This window comes from Amborella trichopoda, chromosome 6 (genome assembly GCF_054954075.1).
Source record: "Amborella trichopoda isolate Santa Cruz 75 chromosome 6, AtrichopodaSantaCruz75HAP2 v2.0, whole genome shotgun sequence".
Taxonomy (NCBI): domain Eukaryota; kingdom Viridiplantae; phylum Streptophyta; class Magnoliopsida; order Amborellales; family Amborellaceae; genus Amborella; species Amborella trichopoda.
The window spans coordinates 21,028,626-21,052,901 of NC_142341.1; the positions used below are offsets into that span (position 1 = coordinate 21,028,626).

The window sequence follows — 24,276 nt, forward strand, 5'->3', positions numbered from 1 at the left end:
TCCATATGCTAAAGCTGTAGGATGCATAAAATATGTCATGTTGTGTGAAAGACCTGATTTGAGTCATGCATATGGTCTTGTAAGTAGATTTCAGAGTAAACTTGGAATGGCTCATTGGCAAGCTGTAAAAAAGATACTCAGATATATTCAGAAAACTAAAAATTACAAGTTGTGCTTCCAATCTGACAATTTAGAGGTTACTGGGTATTCTGATGCAGATTTTGCAAGAGACCCAGATGATAGAAAATCAACCTTAGGAATTGTACTCCTCTTTGATGGTGGAAGTGTTTCTTGGTCTAGTAAGAAACCAGGTCGTGTAGCTCTGTATACTATAGAAGCTGAGTATGTTGTTTGTAGCATTGCTACAACTTATGCCGTTTGGATTAAACGCTTCATAAATAATTTGAAGCTGGATATAGCGGATAGACCTGTTAAATTTTTTTGTGATAATCAGGTTGTTATTTCATCAATTAGAAATGGAGCTTATAGTTATAAGCGTAAGCACGTTGAAATTGATTATCATTATAATTATGATATTATTGGAAAGAATGAAATAATTGTAAGTTATTTGTCATCTTCAGGTATGATTGATGACCCTTTAACGAAGGGATTGAGTGCAAAAATTTTATCAAAGCATGTAGTTTTGATGGGACTTAAAAATATTTAAGTCAGAAACTCTCAAATGGGATATTTTTTTATGTCTTAGTCATGAGAGGAAAAACCGCATTAACGTGAAAACCCATGACATGACTTTCGATATTTTTTGTTATGAGATGTATAACCGCACTTGCATGAAAGCCTCATGACAAAAATATGCACATAAATGTTAAATTCATTAAGTGGTAAAGACTTTATGATATTTCACTACATCTGGCCCTCATGGCCAAGTAGGAGATGTTGGTACGTGTGTGTGGCCATGGGGCCTTTAAACGTGCTATATTTTTCTCTCTTATAATTTAATGCTTATCACTAAAAAATGGAGGCTTCTTAGAGAGAGAATGTGCCATTATTTAACGGCTAGAAAGTAACTACCTACTTCTCAGGATTACAGGGCCACATTTTCTAGGAGATTTCAGGAGGAAGCCGAACGTTAGAGAACGACTTCCTCCATCCCTCTTTAAGAAGGGTTTCATGGCCATGGAGAGGTACACAGAAATTTACAGGGTTCTTACAATTCTGGTAAAAGCCTGATCTTTGCGATCGATAGTCTAAAGACACTGCCCTTAATCCTAAGAGTGGGTCCATCTCTTCCCTCAAGTTTTTTCAACAACCACAACATCAAACTCAGCCTTGGGTGCCCTTAGGTTGTCCAGGTAATCCATAGGACGGCATGCAGTTGCCCCCACCAAAATGACACCAGCGCCATTGCAGTTGATCTCAAGCCTGTCTCCCTCCTTAGAAGGACTGAGCCTCCCTGCTACAAAATCATAAGCCACAAGAACCTCCCCTAGCCCGACTCGCAGCCTCTCGAAAGCCTCAAGTAAGGATAACTGCCTTGCTTTTAGTGGCTTGAAAAAGGCCACAGTCTCATAGTAGGCCATGAGAGTCAGGTCGACGTTAGAGAGGAAGAGGCGGTGCTTCTTGATTGGCTTGGCCGGAACCACCATCAATCTCTCCTTTGTCACCACCTCCATAGCTTTTGTGAGGAAGATTCTAAGGCGGTAAGCGCTCTACTTGAAGATGGAGGCTTGGGAGGGTCTCATCAAGATTAAATCTTGTATGTACAACTAGGGGCCATCTGGTACATGGAAATCTATTACGTAACAATAGATTACAATGAAATATGACATTTACACTGTTTAGGTATACTTTAATAGTAACAAAAATGGAAAGAGATTACCCGAGATTATGTGAGACTTCTCCAAAAATAACGAAATTCATTACGGGCAGTGATGGATGAAAAATGTATTACGAGGTTGACGGGTAATCTTTGAAAATCTTTTGCTTGTCGTCTTTCTGACCTATCCCCGATTAAAAAAATATTTCTCTCTCTCAAGTATACGCTGTATTGTATAATTATTAAGGTAAGTAGAAAGTGAAAGTAGGGGATATGAAAATGAGAATCTAAATTGATTTGAACAGGTGAACAAGGATAATTTTCTACTGCAATCATAATAAAAAATTTTTACATCCCTCCTTCCCCAATTTGGTTGTAGCCCTCATATGACTCTCATATAAAAACAAAAAATGTTAATAATTGGTCAGTGAAAGTGAAGGGAAATCTAAATTGATTTGAACAGTTGTAAAACTTGATGAGGGATAATTTTTTGCTGAAATCATATTAAATTTTTTTATACATCCCTCTATTCCCAATTTGGGTTGTAGCTCGTCATCAACTCTCGTATAGAAACAAAAATAATAAAAATAATAATTAGTAATCGATGAGAAATTATACAATACAATCATAGTAAAAACTTTCACACAACATAATCCTCATAAGATATGAGTAAAATCTCAATTGAAATAACATACCTCTTTAGTCTCTTCCAGTGCTTTAAAATTTTCTACTGCAATTATCAAACCTTCTAATTTACTAATCAAACTTCTTCCCATTTTTTAACTTGTACTATAAAGATTTTGATTTGGTATCATAAATTTATTGTTTATTTGGAATTATATATAAAGAGACATTTGAAAGACTTCTATAAAAATAAATAAAAATAAGGCTTATCGCAATAAAATTATGTTATTCCAATCATATTATTCCAATGACTTATCATGTTGAAACTAAAGTCTAATCATATTAGCCAAACATAGTCATATTTTTCATATTTGGATGATAATGCATTTCTCATATTAAGTCCATACATAGCTAAACAGTAGCAATGTATTTCCCAAGTTGTATCTAAATACTACCCAAACAGTGACAATCCATTTGCAAGTAATGTATTACGCTTGTAATATATTTCACGGACAATATATATCCGGTATCCAAATATCCCCCTAGTTGCAACTACTCTTTATGTAATTCTTGGCTTTTGTGGACAGTTAGTGTGAGATTTATTTTTATCATGCAGCTATAAAGAGATTAAAGTCTCTTTGGTGTGAGATTTTTTACCATAAGCTAATTTGTTAAGGGGCACTCTTTAATATGTGGAGAATGACCAGGACGGATATCTCAATATAATGTTGTTGGTTATAAATGCCGCATTGGAGGGTTGAGAAATGGAAGGGTGCATTTAAGAGGATTGCGATTTGAAGGATGGATGGTCATTTACGAAGGTGATCTCACCCTTAAAAATCTATTTTGTGTTGAGTAATTTATCAATGTATTTAACAATTTTGGATGGTTTTATATCCATATTTTTTTATATGGATCATTATTTTAATAAAGGTATTTTTGGTAATTAGGAGGGTAGGATGCCATCAACATGGGGTGTGACATCACTCATATGGAGTATCTCAGTGACATTTAATACTCTATGCAGATGATGCCATATCTCATGTAGATGACGTCACACCTTCTTAATGATAAAAAACACCTTTATTAAAAAAAATGCTCAATATACAAAACAATATTATAGAAGTGTCTAAAATTGTTGAGTAAAATGATAAATTACTTCATAGTGTGTGCACCCTAATATATATATATATATATATATATATATCTATGAAAAAGCTGGGATTATCCGACGAGCTTATATGAATATATGAGTCCAACAACCTAGATTAAATCTAGGCCGATTTGATGATCAAGGATGTCCAGTAATGTTTGAGTTTTATATTTTTTTCTACAAATCTAAATCAGTTGAAATTTTGGGTAGATGTTCTTCTCATCAAGGTGCACCTAATAAAAATATAAAAAATATTATTCATAAAGAACAAAATGATGAAAATACCCCTAAATTTTTAGGGGTATTTTTGTCAATTATTTCATGTAAAATATTTTTTTGATATTTTCAAAGATTCACCTATTTTTGATAAATATACGCTTAAAATTTTAAGTGATTTGGATTTATAAAAAAATAAAATAAAATTCAAACAGTACCGAACATCTGTGATTGTCAGATTGGCCAAGATTGAATCTGGGCATTGGGCTCATATGTTCATATGAGCCAAATGGTATATATGATCCCAACTTTATATATATATATATATATATAGGAAAAAGATGGGATAACAAAAAAATATTTTACATGAAATAAATTGATAAAAATATCCTCGAAAAGTTTCGAGGGTATTTTGATCATTTTATTTTTTGCGAATATTTTTTTTTATATATTTTTATTAGGTGCGTCTCGTTGAGAAGAATACACACTTGAAATTTCAAATGATTTGGATTTGTAGATAAAACAATAAAATTAAAATACTGACGGATATCTGTGACCGTCAGATCGGCTCAGATTGAATCTCGACATTTGGGCTTATATGTTCATATAAGCTAATGGGCTAATCCCAACTTTTAAGATATATATATATATATATATATATATATATATATATATATATATATATATATATATATATATATATAGGGATTTTTTGGATTAATAACCCACAAAAACAAAAAGTTCAAGAATAAATTGTGAAGCACATTTTTACCCCATTTGCCCTCGTATTAATAGAACCCAAAGGCTACCCTCAAGGGCAATATGGACTTTGCTTCAAAAACTAAAAAACAAAAATAAAAACGGAGGGAAATTTGAATCTTTCCCTCCACATCATCTCTCTTCTCTCTCTCTAGACCTCACACTCCCCCAAGCCTCTCTCTTCAGCTCGCCCTCCCCGATCTCCTCTCTCTCTATCTAAAGCAAAAGGCGGTTTTTTTCTACTTAGAGTCAAAAGCCCAAGAGGATTTTCTCTTCATATGATCAAGGTATGTGTCCTCTAGATCCTATTTCGAATTTTGGGTTTGAGGGTTTGCATCCATGGCATTTGCATGAGCATTTTAGGGTTTTGTTATTGTGTTGTCTTGTGGGCTTGCTCTCGATTTGCTTGTTCCATCCTACTTATCCTTCTATGTGATTTTCATGGTTTGGACCTTTGGGGCAGTGATTTTGGTTTTATCTCATATTATCTATACTTTATTTCTTAAGATTTGTCCAATTTGTGGATTTATGCTTTAAACGATTTTGATTAGTTTTTTATTCCATACCTTGCTGTCTCGTCTCATTGATCTATTCTTTTTGCAAGTATTGTTGTTTCAATGAGTTTTAGAAATCTTTCTTTTCTTTTCTTTTCTTTTTTTAGTGGTACATTGAGAAATTTATGCATGGTATTTCAAATACGATTTACCCAAATTCAGGTTGTAATAGTTTTAATTTTGGGCAGCATTATTCTTGGCACAATATAGTTATAATTTTGGAGCATCAAACAATTTTTGGCAGCTCTACTTTTTGCTGCAATTTTAGCCAACATTATTCTTGGCACAATTTTGGGCATTACTAATGACTGTAATATGCTTTTAAACTTTTCATTGATAATCATTACTAGGAAACAAAATATTATTTGCCTCATATTTGTCTACAATTTTCATTTGAGTTAGCTGATAATTTGGTTAGCCTATATATATGAGTATATGATTAGTGATATGTTATTTGCTTGTAACCATTTGCCTCATATGTATCTACAATTTTCATTTGAGTTAGCTGATAATTTGGTTAGCCTATACGTATGAGTATATGATTAGTGATATGTTATTTGCTTGTTATGGTTACTAACTCTTTTGATATATGATATACTGATATATGGATTACATAAAAGTTGCTGATGTATTAGTAACTCTATTGAGAGTTTGGCTAGCTATATATGACTTGATTTTCTTGTTATGATTCTAAAGTAAAAGGTATGATTTGGTAATTTTCAGTTTCAAGCGAACAATGTGGGTCATTTTTGGCCCAAATGGATTTTTTTGTGGTTTTGATTTATGTAGCCATTATAATTTCTATGAACAAGCCCCAAAAATCTCTAATGTATCAATATTATCTATTTTAGACATTTTTTTGCATGTACTCACTATCAAACTTGAGTCCTTTTTTCCATGTACATAAGTAGATCCCATATGGAGACTCCTCCAAATGAAACCATGCTTATAGAGGGCTTTGTTTCAATAGATCTAATACATATTTCATTTGGTAAATGAAGAATCTCTTTTTTGAATGTGTTACTTCAATACAGAGAAAGTGCTTTAGTTGACTAAGGTTCTTGATGTCAAATTTCTTATTAAGATAATTCTTAAACTGCATGATTCTTTCTTTATTATCACTTGTAGTGATAATATCTTTAACATAAATGAGTACTACTGTTATCCCTAAAGTCTTTTTTTTTATATAAATATTGAAGAATCAGGTGAATTTTTAAAAAACCCGACACTCATCAAAGCTGAGCTGAGTTTGACATACCATGCACGAGGTGATTGTTTAAGTCCTCATAAGGCCTTATTTAATTTGCATACATGACATTTCTCATTTTCTTTAGAAGGTTAAAGGAAGACTCATATAGACTTCTTCTTCAAGGTCACTATGTAAGAAAGTATTTTTAACATCCATCTAATGTTGAAACCACTCATAATTAACTGCAATAGACAAAAAAAGATAAACAATATTCATCTTAGCAACTAGTGCAAAAATCTCTTTATAGTCCACTCCATAAGTTTGGGTAAATCCTTTGGTCACCAACTTGGCCTTATGTCTCTTAACAAACTCAATATTATTTAATTTTATTTTATAAATACATCTACATCCAACTGCTTTTTTCCCTTTATGTAGTTTGACAATATCCCAAGTATGGTTCTTGTTAAGTGTTTAAAGTTCTTCTTTCATGCCTGTTCTCCACACAGGTTGAGAAATAGCATTTGAAAATTGGTTGACTCAGAATGACTACAAATAAAACTAAAAAAAAAAGCAAAATACCCAGGAGAGATATTTTATAGGAGTATTCTTCTTCTAAATCAGTTTGGTGAGTTTCAAAAGTATCTTCAGCTTCAGTTTGATCATCATGACTTGTTCCGAGTGTGTTCGACATATCATTGATGCTAATACCAGGCAAGGGCAAATGACCTCTTGTACTCTCCTCCTGAGTCCTATTTTCCAAATCACCCTCCAATGTGTAATGGAAATAGGATTATGTTTCAACAAATTGAACATCTCTGACATCGCTCTCTAAAATTTGATATGGATTCTCTCTCTAAAATTTTGAGATATTTTCTCTCTTTAACACTTAGAATTGAAATAATTTTTTATAAAAATTTTGAAATTATTTCTCTCTCTAAATTGTTTTGATAGTTTGCCTATCTAAAATTAGAAATAGTTTCATTCTCTAAAATTTAAAGATATTATCTCTCTCTCAAATTTAAAATTTGATATAGTTTTTCTCTTTAATTCGGGGGTTTTTTGTGTGGAAGTAATTGTATTTCTTAAAGTGGATGTCTCCGTAATGAGAAAATCTAGCTGGAAATCAATTTCGAAGGGTAAAAATAATGATCCAGATTTCATTATTTTTGGCTTGAAATAAGGAATACAATTACTAGTAGAAATATTTTTCACTCCAAAACATTCGATCCAAATACCAAAAATGTGTCATCTCCATAGGAAAACATTTAAGGAATTTATTTTCAAGTATCCAAAAGACTCCTAAAAGAGTTTAAAATGTTTAAAAAATGTCTAAGAACTTCTAATTTTCTAAAGACATTTGTTTAATATAATAAAACCTTTTTTTTTGTACACTCATAAGTCCGAGTCCAACTCATGAGATGGGCTGCAATCTCGTGGCTATGGGTTCTGTGTCGACTTGGGCGCTTCCAAGTCGAACCGGTAGTATTATGTAAATGCTGATTATTTGAAGTTAGTTTTGGAGGTGGCATGAATATATAACAATCCATGTCATCATACAAAAGCTATAGTCGTTAAGAAACAATTTGGATTTATGGAAAAATATTACGTAGAAAAATAAATTTCATTTAAAATGTATTTCTTAAGAAAAATATTTTGCATAAAATAGTATGTTGTTTGCATGGTACATGTATGCAAAGAATTTTCATTTTTTTAATGTTATTTGTTAAATGTTTTTGACTGTATTATTAATTATAATATCATTTTTCATTAAAATTGAGATAGTTTCTCTAGCTAAAATTTTTTAGATAATTTTACTCCCTACAAATTTTCAAGTAGTTTTCTTGTTAAAAAAATTGTAAAGTTTCTCTCTCAGCTACTTAACACATAACCTTTTTTCTACAGACCCAACTCAAAATCTTGTGTATTTTGTAGGGAACTTTGAAACTAAATCAGAACAAATGGGTAAAATGTTGAGAGTTAACACCTTAGGGACATTTTGATAAATTTTGATCATACGCTCGCCTTGTAGCGTATGTTTCGCAGATTCACTCCATCGGGGTAAAATCCCATCTAGAAATATTTTCAGGATTTCAAAATATAGGGATATGACCTCCTGACATAACTAGGCCTAAGAAAATGAAAAACTATATGGATCAATCAGGAAGAATACTGCAAGGTTGTGGAGAAGCAATACAAAGTTGTAGGAATCGGAAACTAGTGGGTGTGTTTCTGGTTGGTCCAAGAAGGAGACGGTTTTGGGTGTCTTTCTGTTGGTCCAGGAAGGAGAAGGGGTAGGATAATAGATGCTCTTGTTGCATTTTTTTTTATGTGAATGCTAAGCTTTGAAACTGGTGATGATGCAACATATGACTCCGGAATTGTTCATAGTTCTCCATTATCAGATCATGTTCTTCTCCTTTGTGTTTCTGTTGACCCGAGAAGAAGGGTTGGGACGACAGATGCTCTTGATGTAATTTTTTTTTTCCCTTTTTTTCATTGTCACATTGTGATAATGGTGATGATGTAATGTAGCATATGAGTCCTGCATTCTTCACAGTTTTCCTATCGATACCACTGCGAATACCTTGGGTTTTAATTCCCTGTGTTCCTTTGTGTAACATTAAAAAAAAAAACAGAAAAAAAAGAAAAACCACATGCCCAAATGTCTTAAAAGCGAGTATTGATTGTCCAAATTCAGAATGGTCACATCCAAGTGTTAGGAACTCGAAATTAAAACAGTATGTTGATCGGAAGTGTACTCCAAAATTGTAAATAAAAAAAAATCCAAAAAAGCTATTGCGCTATAGGGCATAAGTATATAATATGTCCCCGCAGTTGTACCCTATTTCGCTCTAACTCAAAAAAATAAATATGTATATGGATATTGTGATGAAATGCGACTCCATCTCCTTAACGGATTTACAGTTTGTAATAAACACAATCGACACACCGCTCATTTACTTCACCGCATTAAAGAGAATTGCGAAAGATTTCATGCTCCGACTGGAGCATACTGTCAAGCCCCTCCCTCAGGTAAGACCTACTCTTGGCCTTTCTTTTTTTTTTAGGACCCTAAATTTTTTGGATGTAATCTCTTAGTGAGCCACTAACCTCATGAAAGTTACTTTTGCAAATTTGCCTCTGTTTTTTCCTAAAACATTTTGGCCTTTTTTTTTAGGATTCTAAATTTTCTTGACGTAACCTCTTAGCGAGTTACTAACCTCATGAAAGTTATTTTTCAAATTTCTCTCTATTTTTGCCGAAAAATAAAAATTTCTAATATTAAACACAGACCCTCCAATTTTTTAAAAGGCCACATCTAATTTTGAAGTGCTCAACATCCACTTTTTTTTTTTTGATTTTTTGGTAATTATTAAATGGATCCCAAAATTTTAGTTCCAATAAGGCATCCCAAGTAATTCCTTTGCATGAGGTAGTAAATATACAATATAGTCCAGCAGGAGCATGAGAGTATTTATTTCCATTTCTAAAGAAAAATTGATTTTCCCTTGCAAACCGTACCATTCCTGGTCCTCATAGAAGTACCGAACTTTATAAATCAAGACATGGGCATCAAACCTTACTCAATTAATTTGATTGTTCCTCTCTCTCCCTCTAAAACCAAGATTTGAATTTCCAACTTTCTTAATTGTATTAACGAAGAGCCTTTCTCCTTAGCTATCCATTACTTGAAGGCACGTTCACTATATTGATTTTCTTGTATCACTAAATTGCTTTCCTTTTTTTTTTGTATCAACTAGACATTTTGATTCTTTCGTTATCTTCTGTTTGTTAATGGGTGAAAGTGACTCTTCTTGCAGTAAGTTCAATTTCTTTTTGTGATAAGTTTGAGGGATATTTCATACGTGGTGATCTCAGGAGTAGGTTTTGATTCATTTCTTGAGTTGGATCTTCGATCGTAATGATTGACTGTGTATTTGATCTAGTATTACCCCTCCATCTAATAGTGAGGATGTTGGAGAGATAGTGGGTTTTTATTTGTTGATGTGATTCAGAGAAAGAGAGATTTGGGTTGATCGTAAGAAGAGAGAAGAGAATGTTGAGGTGGGTTTAGATTTGTGAATGTTATAGAGCAGTAGATAAAGAAATACTGAAGAGAGACCGAATCTGGTTGCGGGGTTCAAAATAAAATATTTGAAAGAAATATTAAAGAGAGAGAGTGAGAATGAGAGAAAATATTAAAGAGTGAAGGTTGATACGGGTTCTCATTTATAAATTTTATTTTATCAAGAGAGAGAGAGGGAGAAATTAGTCCATTTGGGTGGTATCAAAGAGGGGGAGAGAGATAGTCAGAGAGAAGCATAGAGAGTGATGTTGTCATATAGAGAGAGTGAGAGAACAAGTTAAGAGAGAGAGGGGTAGTAAGAGTAAAAGAGATTTTCGCAACACCTGGTTGAGATATAAGAGTTTTTAAGGAGGATAGATTTAGGGAGCACCTCATTTTTTTCAAGAATATCTCTTGCTATTAAGGGTTTTTTTTGGCAGAGTATTTTTTTCCCGAATTTAAATGTTGGGATTTGATTGAAACATTACAATATCTTATACTAAGAGAAAGAAATAGGCACTACTTTTTTTTATTTTTTAACCAACTAATATATCATTGAGACAACCAAGCGGTTCCATGGTTCGAACTGTTGGAAACTCATTATACTGTAGAGAACTCTCTCATTATTGAATGATTAATAAAGAATATACAAGAACCGTATAAATATACGGCCAGTAACAATTGCGATTATAAATAACTACTAACTAAGCTTATCATATATCAAGAGATAAACATATGCTAACATTCATTTCAAACTCAAGATGCTTTGACAAAAAAAGTAGCAAGAGTGAATAATAAGTTGCATAAACGGATTAGTCGGATATTCAAGTCACCATGGTCAGATTGCTTGAACAACAAGCGCAAAATGACACATAGAATAGCTAATAGAACTCGGTGTGGTTCTGAGACAGATTCAGCAACTCACAGTCTATAACACAGGCCAGAACAGAGACAAATGTTGTTTTTGAAGAGAGTCAAAACACGACTCGACAGAGAGTCGTAACACGACTCGACAGAGAGTCGTAATACGACTCGACAGAGAGTCGAAACATGTCTTGACAGAGAATAGATTAGCCGAAAGCAAATCTAAGACCTTTGGCGATGCTTCCTTGGTCTATGAGTTTACCTCACTAAATTGTGAGTGTTGATTAAATTGAACCATGGATGAAGAGGAGAGCTGAAATTTTTGTGCAAAAGAAGGAGCCATTTTTATGGTAATGCCGAGATCAGAGGTCAGATTCTCCTTTGTGCTAGATCCATCAAAGTGCAATAAGCAAATTCGAATTGTATGGTCAAGATGCACCCAAAGATAGATATATGCAACAGCTGTTGAGGCATGTATACTTTGGTGAGACTAATAAGGAATGAAATGTACGGTTGGAAACATGGGTGTGGAGCTTGTGGATGTCAACCTAAAAGAGAGAATTTTTTTAGAGAGAGAAAGAGATATATGTGGAAGGAGGAGCTTATGGCTCTGATACCATGTTAGAACTCGGAATACTACAGAGAACTCTCTCTTTATTAATTGATTAATAAAGAATATACAAGACCCGTATAATTATACGGCCAATAACAATTAAAGATAAATACCAATGAGTATGGATAACTATTAACTAATCTTATGAGGCACCTAAGATATATATACCCATACATATAGATATCTTATTATTACAATCTAGAGATACCTAAGAGATATATACCCAAATATATACATATCTTATATATCAAGAGATGTACATACGCTAACATAAACATCAGACTGTATTGTTTAGTAAAAAAATTGAACAGAATGTGGTTTGATGTTCGAACTATTGGATTGCTTGGTCTACTTAAAAAAAATAGCACAAAAGGCCGTCTGATGTTCGAATTGCCGTCTGCTGATTTTTTTAATAAATAATGCCTGGTGAACATGGCAAAAGTTGTGAAATGTTGAGGTTAACAAGCGTTTCGAGTTTTGAAAAATCAGATTGAGGGTAAACTTGACAAAAAAACAAAATTAAATGTTACGAGATTTCAAAAATCAGACTGGGGCAAACTTCACAAAAAATAAAAGAAATTCGGGATATCATCTTTCTAGGTAATAATGGCATATTTCTGTGCCATTTTATTATAAAGGGATTATAATATAAATTTCTCATGAAATAAATACAGTCACCCAATTTTGCATCCAATGGTCAAGATTAATTATGATCACATTGTACCAAGGGTAACCGTCTCATTATCTATGTTCCCAAAAACTAAATAAAATAAGCCAAAAAACCCTACCCAACTACAAGATAAACACGGTAGAATGTGAATATTAACTGTAGCTTCCCTCTGAACTTTGCTTTAAAATTCAAATTCTTGATTTTCCACTATGACCACTTTCCAACTTCCTCTCTTCTCGCTCTTTATCATATTTATTCTTATTTACGTGTCCTTGCTCAAACAGGAAATAAGGTTAAAATCATCCCATAGGATTAGGGCCATAACCAAAGATTACAATTCCTTGTAAGAGATAATGAAAGATACCAAGAAAGCGTGCCCTACATCAAGATAAACTCTAAAATATGAATAGTAGAGAGAAACCATTAGAATTCATATTTAAAAAAGAAGAGAGACTATTAGAATTCAAAATTCCTCATTTTCCAATACAATTTACTACCTAGACGATCTACTGACCTTTATATAAATACAAGGCACCCAACTCAATCCAAGAAGTGTCTTCTTGTGATTATTCTTCTCTCCCTCTCTAACCACGTTTTGGATTTTCTATTCTAATACTTGTTATTCTTAGAGGGAAAGATTGAAAAGATTATGCCATTTCTAACTTTAGAGAGAGAGAGAGGGAGAGGAGAGATAACAGAGGACTGGAGTTTTAACAGAGGAGAGGCATTCACCGTTGACATTCTTGACCGATTATCCGGTACTCCTTGATCTTGTGTTGGACTTGAGATTGATTCAACGGTCTAGATTAGGGGTCCCATGCCATTAGGTGTGGCAGGGTCTCACAAGTTCATTTTCCTATATATATATATATATATATATATATATATATATATATATATATATATATATATATATATACTTAACAATCAAAGTAAGGCTCAATATTATATAATCTTGAAATATGTTGTTTTAGTATTAGAAATCTTTAATATGACCTGAAAATTAATTTTCACCTTTAATTATAAAGTTTAAATATGCAAAACTATTGTAAATCTATCATATCTATGAACTCTTGAAAATTGACGGTCTAGATAATATATTACAAGATGCACTATTTTTAAGACTTGAAATCTATGGTTTTTTCATTTACATAAATCTTGAGGTTGAGATGATCAAATTGAAGGTTTTCAAGCATCGAAACAACCTCTTCTTGTGAATTTTTAAAGCGTGGATTAATTCGATTGTTTGGTACCTCGCACTTGTGTGTGTGTGTGTGTGTGTGTGTATATATATATATATATATATATATATATATATATAAGATGGCATTCGCGTATTTGGTTTTGGTATGCCAATGGCCCGTATTAAAGGGTTTAAAATGAAGGGTCGCCATTCAAAAGGGAAATTGTAACTGCAAAAGGGAAACTCCATTTGAAATAAGGTATACTCTCTTTCTTTATAACATACATAAGACAACCAATAGAATAAAGAGATATCAATCACTAACAGATACATTCAAGCTGACGAGCAACTAGAGCAAAGACAATAGCAATGGACGATCCCATGGAGGGAATTGGTGAAGACATCAACACATGGTAAAACAGAAGTTCCATGGAACAACATGATATCCAATTGCTAACATAGTTTCCTCTTTGATACATAGCCTTCATTGACAACCAGAAAGAAGACGCACATCAAATTGCATCCAAGATAAACAAACAATGTTCGAAACAAATAACAGATCTAGAACATAGTCTAGACAATTCACTAGAACAAAAAAGACTATATGAGAAATCCATTTATGGCTGGCAAGTCATTGCCTCATGCCAACATATGCCTGAATAAGATTTCAAACAAGCAACCGAGATTGATAATGAATGTTGTACAACCAGTTTGGAATTACCTAGCAGTATAGCATCTACCTTCATGCATGTCCAAGCTAGCACTTATTGAATGAAACGACAACTTCAATGAGATTGCTAACGAGCACGAAACACTAGATTAGATACCTGTGATTTGAAAATCACCGATCCAATCTGGAATCGGGCGATCCAGATTGGATCTAGGCTACGCCGTTCCGGTTCAAACGAAAAAAGACGTCTGACCCATCATTACCATTTTAATAATATAAAAACACTACCACTCCCAAACTGATATTAGGAACCGTGACCGTTAATGTCAGCCACACACGTCCGTGCACGTGAACCTAGCTTCAACCTACTCAATGCTGATTGTGCTTTGCAATTGCTTATATACGTTTACTTTGTCCCACATTATTTCGATGTGGGACTATTTCTATAGCCCAACATTGCTGCAAAAGCATGCACTTTATTTTAAACAATACTTACAATTTGTTCCAAATTATATAGTGTTTGTATTAGGTAGGGATAGGTGGGTTCCATAAATAAATCTTTCTCTCTCATATAAGGACAAATGAAATGGTCTATAGTTATTTTTAAGATTAATTATATTTATTTATTTTTAATATTTAATCTTTTTAAGATTAATTATTTTTATTTTTATTTTTATAATATACCAACATAAAGGACATATAATTAATCTTTAATTGTATATAATTACAAAAATAAAAGTTCATATAATAATTTACAAAATTAACATAATTATATGAATATATTTTACTAGCTCATAGGATATTAAAAGAAACAAAAAATAATAGTAATACTGGTTTGTAGATCCATAAAAAAAATACTAGTTTATGAGATATTTTTAGGGCGAAAAATAACACTAGCTCATACTGCTTTAGAATTTATTTTAAGTTGCTTTATCAATTATCTCACATTGCAAATATAAATTTCTTTATTTATTTTTTTAATTTTATTAAAATATGATTGCAAAGTTATATTACTAAATTCTATATTTATATCAATACTAATTATTATACATTATATTTATTTATTTGTGAGGGTCATACCCTTGTTTTTTAATCACATTTATTATAATATTGTAACTAATAATTATACTAATTACAACAACAATCAAATCTTGCATTTTATATACTAATTGTTTTACATAAGAAATTATGCAATATATTATTTTTTGTTGTAGTTGTAAATTTGACTTTTAAATTAGATGATATTATAAGATGAATTTCAAATTTATTATTATTTGTAGATTAAAATGATGATAAAATAGTAAAATACAAACCAATAATTCTAATTTCAATATATAATATTGTATTTAGTTAGGTTTTAATAAATGTTTGATAAGAATCTTCATACAAGAAAAGAACATCTCAATATTAACATATTGATGCAAAAAAATAAAAAGTTATTACTTTAGTATCCTCATTTCTTATTGGATTCCTAAAAAACAACATTTATAATGATTTTTAATAATCTTTTTCAAAAATTTTAAGCCTAAATCCGACCGATTCGAGATTTTGGTACCCATTTTTTCGTTGTTTTAATCCATTCTAATTGTAGTCCATGTATGATTATATACTTCATCCATGATAATTTTTCTTTTGTGTTATGTAAATTTAATGGTTAACATAAGTTCATACATGGAAAGAACATTTCAATAATCACATATTGTGTAAAAAAAATAAAAGTTAATAATGTAGTACCATCATTTTTTATTAGATTCCTAAAAAATAATATTTATTTTAATTTTTAATAATTTTTTTAGATTTTTTTAAGGCTTAATCTTACCGATTCGGCCTATTCCCGATCCGGGTCATCGATTCACCGATTTGGATGGGTTTTTGGGGTGCCCGATCCGAGCCACCGATCCATTTTTTAAACCACTATTGAATACCATAGGCCTTGTGCTTTTGTAGTTCACATATGACATATAGTGCAAGACACTGAACTGATGTATATATAAAAAAAAATGTCTCAACAAGTTGATCATGCTTAACATATTTAGGAGTTTCACGAGTGAGACTGTTGTGGACATGTTCATTAGCAAAAATTTTTGGTCGGCAAATTTCAGTGCATGCTATTGTGTCTCCTTACCGCGAATAACCCAGAGTCCCCAAACTAGGCTTTATGATACCCAAAATTCACATGTTCTTCAGTACTTATATAACTTACGAATATCCTATAAATAATCAGCCCATCACATCACACATTGTGCATAAGTACACAACATACTTAAAATTCTTCACATATGAATCAAATTCAAGCCCACATATGAATCAAATTCAGGCCCATCAGTATACTTTTCCATTGAAATATCAAGGATAATGTGAATTTCATCAGTAACTTTTTTCATTGAAAATAACAATGATTATGGGACAATTAATGTATTTTTAAAAAAATTCCATTAAAAAAGAAATAGCCCTAGAAAATGACGAGGAAAAAAAAATAGGATGAGCACGTATGAATCAAATTGAAGCCCATCAGTAGACTTTTCCATTGAAATATCAAAGATAATGGGAACATCATCAGGAACCTTTTCCATTGCATTAACATTGATAATGGAACAACTAATGTATTAAAAGAAAATTCCATTGAAAAAGAATAGCCCTAAAAATCGGTGATGAAAGTACAATAGGAGGAGTACATATGAATGAAATTCAAATCCATTAGTAGACTTTTCCATTGAAATATCAAGGATAATGGGAACATCATCAGTAACATTTTCCATGGAAATAACAATGATAATGGGACAACGAATGTATTAAAAAGAAAATTTCCATAGAAAAAGAAATAGCCCTAAAAAATGGTGATGAAAGTAAAATAGGATGAGCATATATGAATCAAATTCAAGCCCATCAGTAGACTTTTCCATTGAAATATCATCGATAATGGGAACATCATCAGTAACCTTTTCCATTGAAATAACAATGATAATGGGACACCAAATGTATTAAAAACAAAAAACTACCATTGAGAAGGAAAGAGCCCACCAATTGAATCTGAAACATATATATATTTTTTAATTTTATTTTGGGCATTTGGTCACAGGTTGCCAATTGAAGATTAGATCTTTGATTTAAGTTAAATCTGGTTCATTTGATTCATTATTCTTCAATGAATTATATTTTTGGTTCAATTTTTTCGATTAAAGCCTAGTTTTGTGTGGATTTGGCCATTTCAAATAGTCTTTGATTTTAGTGAAATTTGGTACATTTTTCAATAAAGAATTATTTTTTTGGTTCAATTTTTTGGATTTTAGTGAAATCTGGCTCGATATTTTTAAAATGCATTATTAATACAAACCCATCTAGTATTTTTCAAGGCAAAAAACATAGAAATACATAATTAGAACAAACCCATCATAGTAGTGAAATACGCGATATGCAAACCCATCACAAGGTTTTTAAACCAGTAACCCATGACATATAATTAAATCTGTTTGATCTGCTTGATCTATACTATTTTTTATGCTTTAAATTTTGTAATTAAAGATAACATATATTTTAAGGCGGATCAACTATTTAAAGTATTGAAAAACCACATTTCTTGGCACTATTTGAAGGCGGGGCTCTAATTTGATTGTTTAGATCCTCGACTCTATACAAACCACACCCTTCAGTGTATATTTCATTACGTCATTAAACAATATTTTAAAAAGACATATAATCGTAATTAAAATGCAATTATTTTCTAAAGGTTTATTGTTATGAAACAAGTTATTTAACGACATTTTGGGTGTAAAATACAATTATCTTATTAAAGGATTTCTTATGTACGGAAACACAATTTTTGTTTAAAGAAATCGACATTTTGACTTGGGTATGTATTTGCTAGAAAATTATATTTTGGGGAAAAATGTGTAAAATAAAAGTTTGGTTGGGGGCAACTTGCATAAACAGTCTCATCTTAGGGGATATTTGTAATTTTCTTTTAAATCCACTTCTTTTTTTAAATATTTTTAAATTTTTAAAATGTTTTAGGTTTGAATTTACTTTTGATACATTTTTTCAAGTTTTTAATGTTTTATATTTTTTAGGACTTTTCGTGTAACGCAGCTCAGCGAAGTGCTGAGTTCTCTAGGCGAGGCGTGTTTTTGTACATCGAGATATAATACTATTTAATGAGAAATTTATAACAATACTCATAAGAGATGAGATGTTTAAAACTTACCCTCTTCTTTTGGTTTAATTTCAAAATATTGTAAAAGGTCACATGATTTTAATTGGTAGATCTGGTATAGGTAAGTTTTCCAGCCACCATTGCCATGTGGCTGTAGTTATTGGCAAGAATTCTATGTTGCTATGGAGAATGGCCTAAGGTCTTGGCGATAGTATTGTGGAGCCTCATAACGAGGTATCCGACTCCATTCTCACTAAAAGGTAGGGGCAAATCTCCTATTGACTGATAAATTTTTTAAGAATGAGGTTGGGGTCGTGGTGGTAGACCGCTTTTGCCCCAACTAAGGTCTAGGTTTTCATTCTCACCAAACACATTGAAAACCCATTAACAATTTCAAAAAATGGGTATAGGCTCCGCATCCCCATTGAATTACCCAAAAAAAAGAAAAAAAAGGGTATGGGTTCTTCATTCCCACTGAATTACCCATAAATAAAGTAAAATAAAAAATTCTAGGTCGCGGCCGTAGAGACCTAGGCTCAAATCCCAGCAGCCACATTTTTATTCATCCTATCATCTTTCACCTTGAGCTCCAATTATCCCCATGCGGGAGCATTAAGTACCACAATTCCTCTAGGAGAAAAGTAGCTATTTGGGAGTTTTTTATCTTTTATTTTTATATTTGAAATTTTATGATATATCAAAGTGTTATTAGATGATTATTGTCAAATAAAAAAATGTGCTTCGAGATCTTTTCCTTCGAAAATATGATGGTTCCTATGCAAACTTGAGATGTTATTCATTTCAGATTCCAACGTAGTGTGAGTCAATTTAGATATTATATCATTTCAGATTCCAACATACTGTGACTCAATTTATTTTTCCCTTGAGGTTAGTTCTTGGGTTCTAGATATTATATCCCAAAATTTGGGATGGGATGACTTTTTTTGAGAAAGAGACTTGTTTTTTTTTTTTGTGTGCAAAGAAAGTATAACGTGGTTAATTTTCTAATTGATTTTAGTCAATGTGTAAAACGTTTCCATCAGTAAAAATTGGGATATTAAAATTGCTTCTAGATTGGGTTTTATTCAAGTGAGTAAAAGAATAATATGCTCCCACGAGCATATGAAATCTTTCACCTTTTGATATTATTATTCATTTTAAGAAAAATATCTCAGTTAATTTTAAATTTCATTTCTTGATAAATCCAAGGTTTCAAAAAATATCATCTAACCCTAGGCCTTTTTATACCTATTTGTAATCTAAACAAATCTGAGAAATACATGCTCTTTCTAAACGTAATCCTTTATCTCTCTTCACTCATATACCCCAAACTTTTATCTTTCTCGTTCTTCCTGTGCCTCTCACTCTCTCTTTCTCTCTTCCTGTGTTTCTCCAAACACCTCTTTCTCTCCTCCCGTGTTTCTCCATTATTAAAAACCACATTTCTCGACACTATTTGAAGGTGTGTTTTACTTTGATTAATTAGAACCTCGGCTCTATACAACCTCGACCTAGAAAGATATAGAAGACCCCAAATCTTTCCAGTGAACCTTGAATTTTATCTCAAAACACTAATTTGTTATAAGGCAAGGAGACCTCCTTAGGTAATTTCTGTTGTAGGATTAACGAGATTTATAGGTTTATAGTCCTCTCCTGTGTTTGCTTTTCAATTTAGGTAAGTACTTTGAAGCTGTAAGTTTTGAATTGATTTTATGGAATTTTTGATCGATTTTATGGTTCTTGCAATATGTGTTTTCTTGGTTCATTGTGTTGAGTTCTGGAACATTAGAAGTTAATTAAGCTGGTTAATTTTTTGAATTCTAGAGATGAGAATATCCCTTTTATTTTTTCAGTATAATAATAGGGCATGAAATTTAGATCATGTTTTAGACAAAATGTTATAGTCCAACGTTCAGCTTGTACTTGTAAATTTGCATGCTTGAAGAATTCAGTGACATCCACCGATTCTTTGTTAATGTATTTCTGCATGCGCGTATTGGTGAGAACCAATATATGAAAAGAAAGGTATGGAGGAGACAACCAATATGTGAAAAGAAGGATATGGAGGATGTTATAAAGTTCTTCTCCTTGATATTTAACGATGAAAAAAACGAGAGTTGTTTTAATGTCATTTGAAGATGGACATCGGTTAGCATGCGGACACGCTCGAACATGTATAAATGCGGGCGTTTTAATAAATTTATTTTGAAATAGACTTCGATCCGAATTTTTAGAGAATATATAATCTTTAACAAGGAGATCATGAATATTAAAAAATAAATAAATTTTAAAACTTAAAAATAACAATTACAGTATGAAACATTTGGATCGTTGGTTTCTATTGTTTTTAGATGAACCACCAATATACCTTTGGACCGCATATTATACAAAGGGTGCGGTTTCTAGATAATGTGTTGCAAGATGAACTATTTTTTGGGACTCAAAAACGTTCGTTTAAACATTCATATATCTTGATGTCAAGATGATCAATTAGATTTTCAACGTTATATCAGCCTTTCCGATAGAATTTTGAGGTACATATGTGATTCTACATTTTAATGTTGCAACCTTATATATACTTTGCCCTTATACCAATGTGGCCAAGCCCACATGAAACAATTCTTCTTTGAAGATCTAATTATTGTTATATGTTTTGACCACCAAAAATTCATGACAACTTCCTTTATGAAGAATAAATAATTAAGGAAATTTTCTACATCTTTTTACAATGTACATGGAAGTCACAATCATCTTCATTCGTTATATGTCAAATTGGATGGTTTCGAGTGAGTCACGAAGTCCAAGAATTTTTTATGTTTAAACTTTTCCTATTAAAAATAAGGGTGGTAAAGAACCGGAACCCACGGTCCGGACCCAACCCAGGTCCGAGTATGGGACCAAATATTGGACCCGATTGGTAGGATCCATGTCTATATGGTTTCGACCAAGATCCAACCTGAAAAGTGTTATTATTTATATAATATTTTAATAGAGAAATTTTAATAATATTTATTATTTAACAAAAATTATGTAATATTTACATAAATATAACTATATATGTATTTAATTATAATATTTAAATAATAAAAAAATATACAATGAGATCATTTATCTTTAGTACAATAATGAAAAAGTACACAATGAAACCATTTGTTTTTATTACAAGGTGGGCACAAATAATTTGACCTTTAGATATGAAATTAGATAGTTGTATTTATTCCATTGACCAAGCTCAGACTTCAAAAGAATTTTTCTCGAAATTTGTAACACACCTAAACTCACATCGGATGGTTGTAAGTAATTGTAACCTCCTTGTATCAAATGTAAATGGTTTCATTGTATACGATCCCATAAATAATACATGCATATATTTAACACAATATTTGCTATATATATATATATATATATATATATATATATATATATATATATATATATATTTATTGGGGTCAGGTCTAATCGGGTGCAGGTATGGGTTAGTCTGGATCTGAGTCCCATAAATGTTTTTGAGTCAGGACCTAGACCCGACATGACTTGTTCGCCACCCCTAATTCAATGATACTCTTACAATCACCCATGTTGAAATTAAAGAAACATGAATGAATGTGACCTCCTTGTACAAACGATAAATAATATCTTTATGTACAATGCTATAATTAAATTGCACACTATCTCTCACCCTTTTTCTCTTTTGGAAATGATTGCCTGTTGCTGGAATTTGTGGAAATAGCATGGATAAATTATTAACGAATAGTTGAAATGAAATTCCTGTAGAAATTGTAAATTATATTGATCTAAAGAGGGTTGTGTAAAATAAATTCCTAGAGTGCCTACTTTTAAAATAAAAACATTAACAGAGAAACATCAAATAAAACTTTTATATATAATCACAGCCAAAATGTAATAGCAGGAGTCAGTGATGGGCTTCTAAGATGTCACTCCAACTCTGACTCCATGTCTATGGCACAAGAAAAAGAGCATTTCTAATAGATATACAAAAGACCATGAAGCAAAACGGAAAATGTACATCGAAGAGTGTGGAAAGTCATCTTGTTATACAGTTACTCAAAGGTCAATACTGAGGAGGTGGAGACCGCAAAAGTCTAGGACCTGACATTGGTAGATCGCTTGGAGGAGGAGACCGCCAAAACCCAGGTCTAGCATGCCTCTCAACACTAGTAGGCTCTGAATCCTCCTTGGAAAAGACTCTTTCTACCACTTCATAAGCGGCAAAAACTTTCACAATCAAATTCAAAATGCTAACCTCTGCTACAATTACGGCTACTATTAAGCATGACTCTAGGCTTGACAGTGCCAAAGGGGTAGTTAGTGGCAGGATTTCTCCAAGTACTTGCGTTCGCTCGTCCAATATTTTGGTTAAACGCCCAAGAGCCACGTCTTATTCGATTTCCACCAAAATGTGGCAGTGATGGAGGGCAGGAAACAGGAGGGTGATTCCCATTGTTTTAGTTAAATCCCCAGGCACCACGTCTTCGATTTCCATTCCCATTATTTTGGTTAAATCCCTAGGCACCACGTCTTCGATTTCCACCGAAATGTGGTTGTGATGGAGGGTAGGAAGCAGGAGGGAGATTCTTACAAGGAGGGCAATACTTTCCGCAATCCACCATTTTTAAAATTTACAAGGAGAATTCTCAAAAGGAGATAGGTTTTTTTAGAGGAAGAGAGCTTGCTGCATTAGCAATATATATATATATATATATATATATATATATATATGTTAGGATTTCAATAGTAACAATATGGTTCATATTATCGTAGTTGTCCTTAAATATTGGTGTCCCTCGTATGACTTCCCATAATCTACAACTTACAATCTTTCTACTTAACAAATTATTGCTAAGCTATACATCCATCTGTGTCCAAAATTAAGGACTTTGAAGAAAAAAAATGGAAAAGCAAAATCTCCCACGATTACAGAATGGTATCATTTTTATTAATGATTTTGTGATTCTAACCAATTTCAGCTTGCACAAAAAATATAATAAATAAATAAAGCACAAATCTTTTGGGGTCTCATAGTAGAAAGCCAACTGAACAAGATCTATTTTCTCCTCTTTTGAGAATGAGTGACGAATTTTATTCCATATAAACAGATCTATTTTGTTACTTATTTACTGTCTTAGTATATAGTCAATTTCTTCAAGGAAAAAAAGAAAATTGTAAAATTTTCTCCTATGGAATACAAAATTTAATTCCATAAATATAAGGGCTTGGTTTTTATAACATTGCAAATGTGAACAATCCAATTAAGGTGCACCTCCAAATTTTATTGAAACCTGTAATTTTGGTGTAAAAAATCCTTAGGATTGTACGAAAATCTATTTTCATATTTAATTATAAATTTTAAAACTTCAAAAATATTAAAATCAAGTAGATCTATAAACATATGTAAATCTTGAAAAATGACAATCTAGATAATGTGTAGGAAGATGTACTATTTTTGGGACTCAATATTTTTTTTTTTCATATTCATACATCTCGATGTTGAGATGATCTATTATAGGATTTTCAACACTAAATTTGAGAGACTACTCACATAAATTCATTTCAGAGATTACTCACATAAATTTGAGAGATATAGGGCCACAAATTCATCACAGCTTTAACATGAAATGAGTAAAAAATATAGTAAAAAAATCAAGGAAAGAAAATTAAAAGAGAAAAAGCAATAAGATGAGATACCTTGCTGCTTACTTTCTTCTACAGAATCTGTCTGCTTTCTCTCTACCAAAGGTTTCAGGTATCTCTCTCCTCATACAAGAAG

The 24,276-nt window shown here is 32.0% G+C and overlaps 1 protein-coding gene and 1 long non-coding RNA gene across 3 annotated transcripts; one reads left to right on the top strand and one right to left on the bottom strand.

Annotated features, from left to right (window-relative positions):
• Nucleotides 1-1,253: 1,253 nt before the first annotated feature.
• On the bottom strand, nt 1,254-1,634 carry LOC148781666 (acyltransferase GLAUCE-like). Its single transcript, XM_088870878.1, has one exon. It carries the CDS (start codon nt 1,632-1,634, stop codon nt 1,254-1,256), a length of 381 nt encoding a protein of 126 aa, XP_088727004.1.
• A 3,037-nt stretch (nt 1,635-4,671) lies between these two features.
• Nucleotides 4,672-8,867, top strand: LOC148781667 (uncharacterized). 2 transcript variants are annotated; one of them, XR_016056812.1, is made up of 2 exons: nt 4,672-4,816; nt 8,205-8,867. It is a non-coding gene; the product is annotated as an uncharacterized LOC148781667 (long non-coding RNA). The 2 variants fall into 2 exon arrangements; XR_016056813.1 differs by having other exon boundaries at nt 8,302-8,867.
• The last annotated feature ends 15,409 nt before the right edge of the window (nt 8,868-24,276 follow it).

Bases quoted from the DNA above. Each gene is read 5' to 3' on its own strand.
- LOC148781666 (XM_088870878.1), bottom strand. From the start codon at position 1,634: ATGGAGGTGGTGACAAAGGAGAGATTGATGGTGGTTCCGGCCAAGCCA.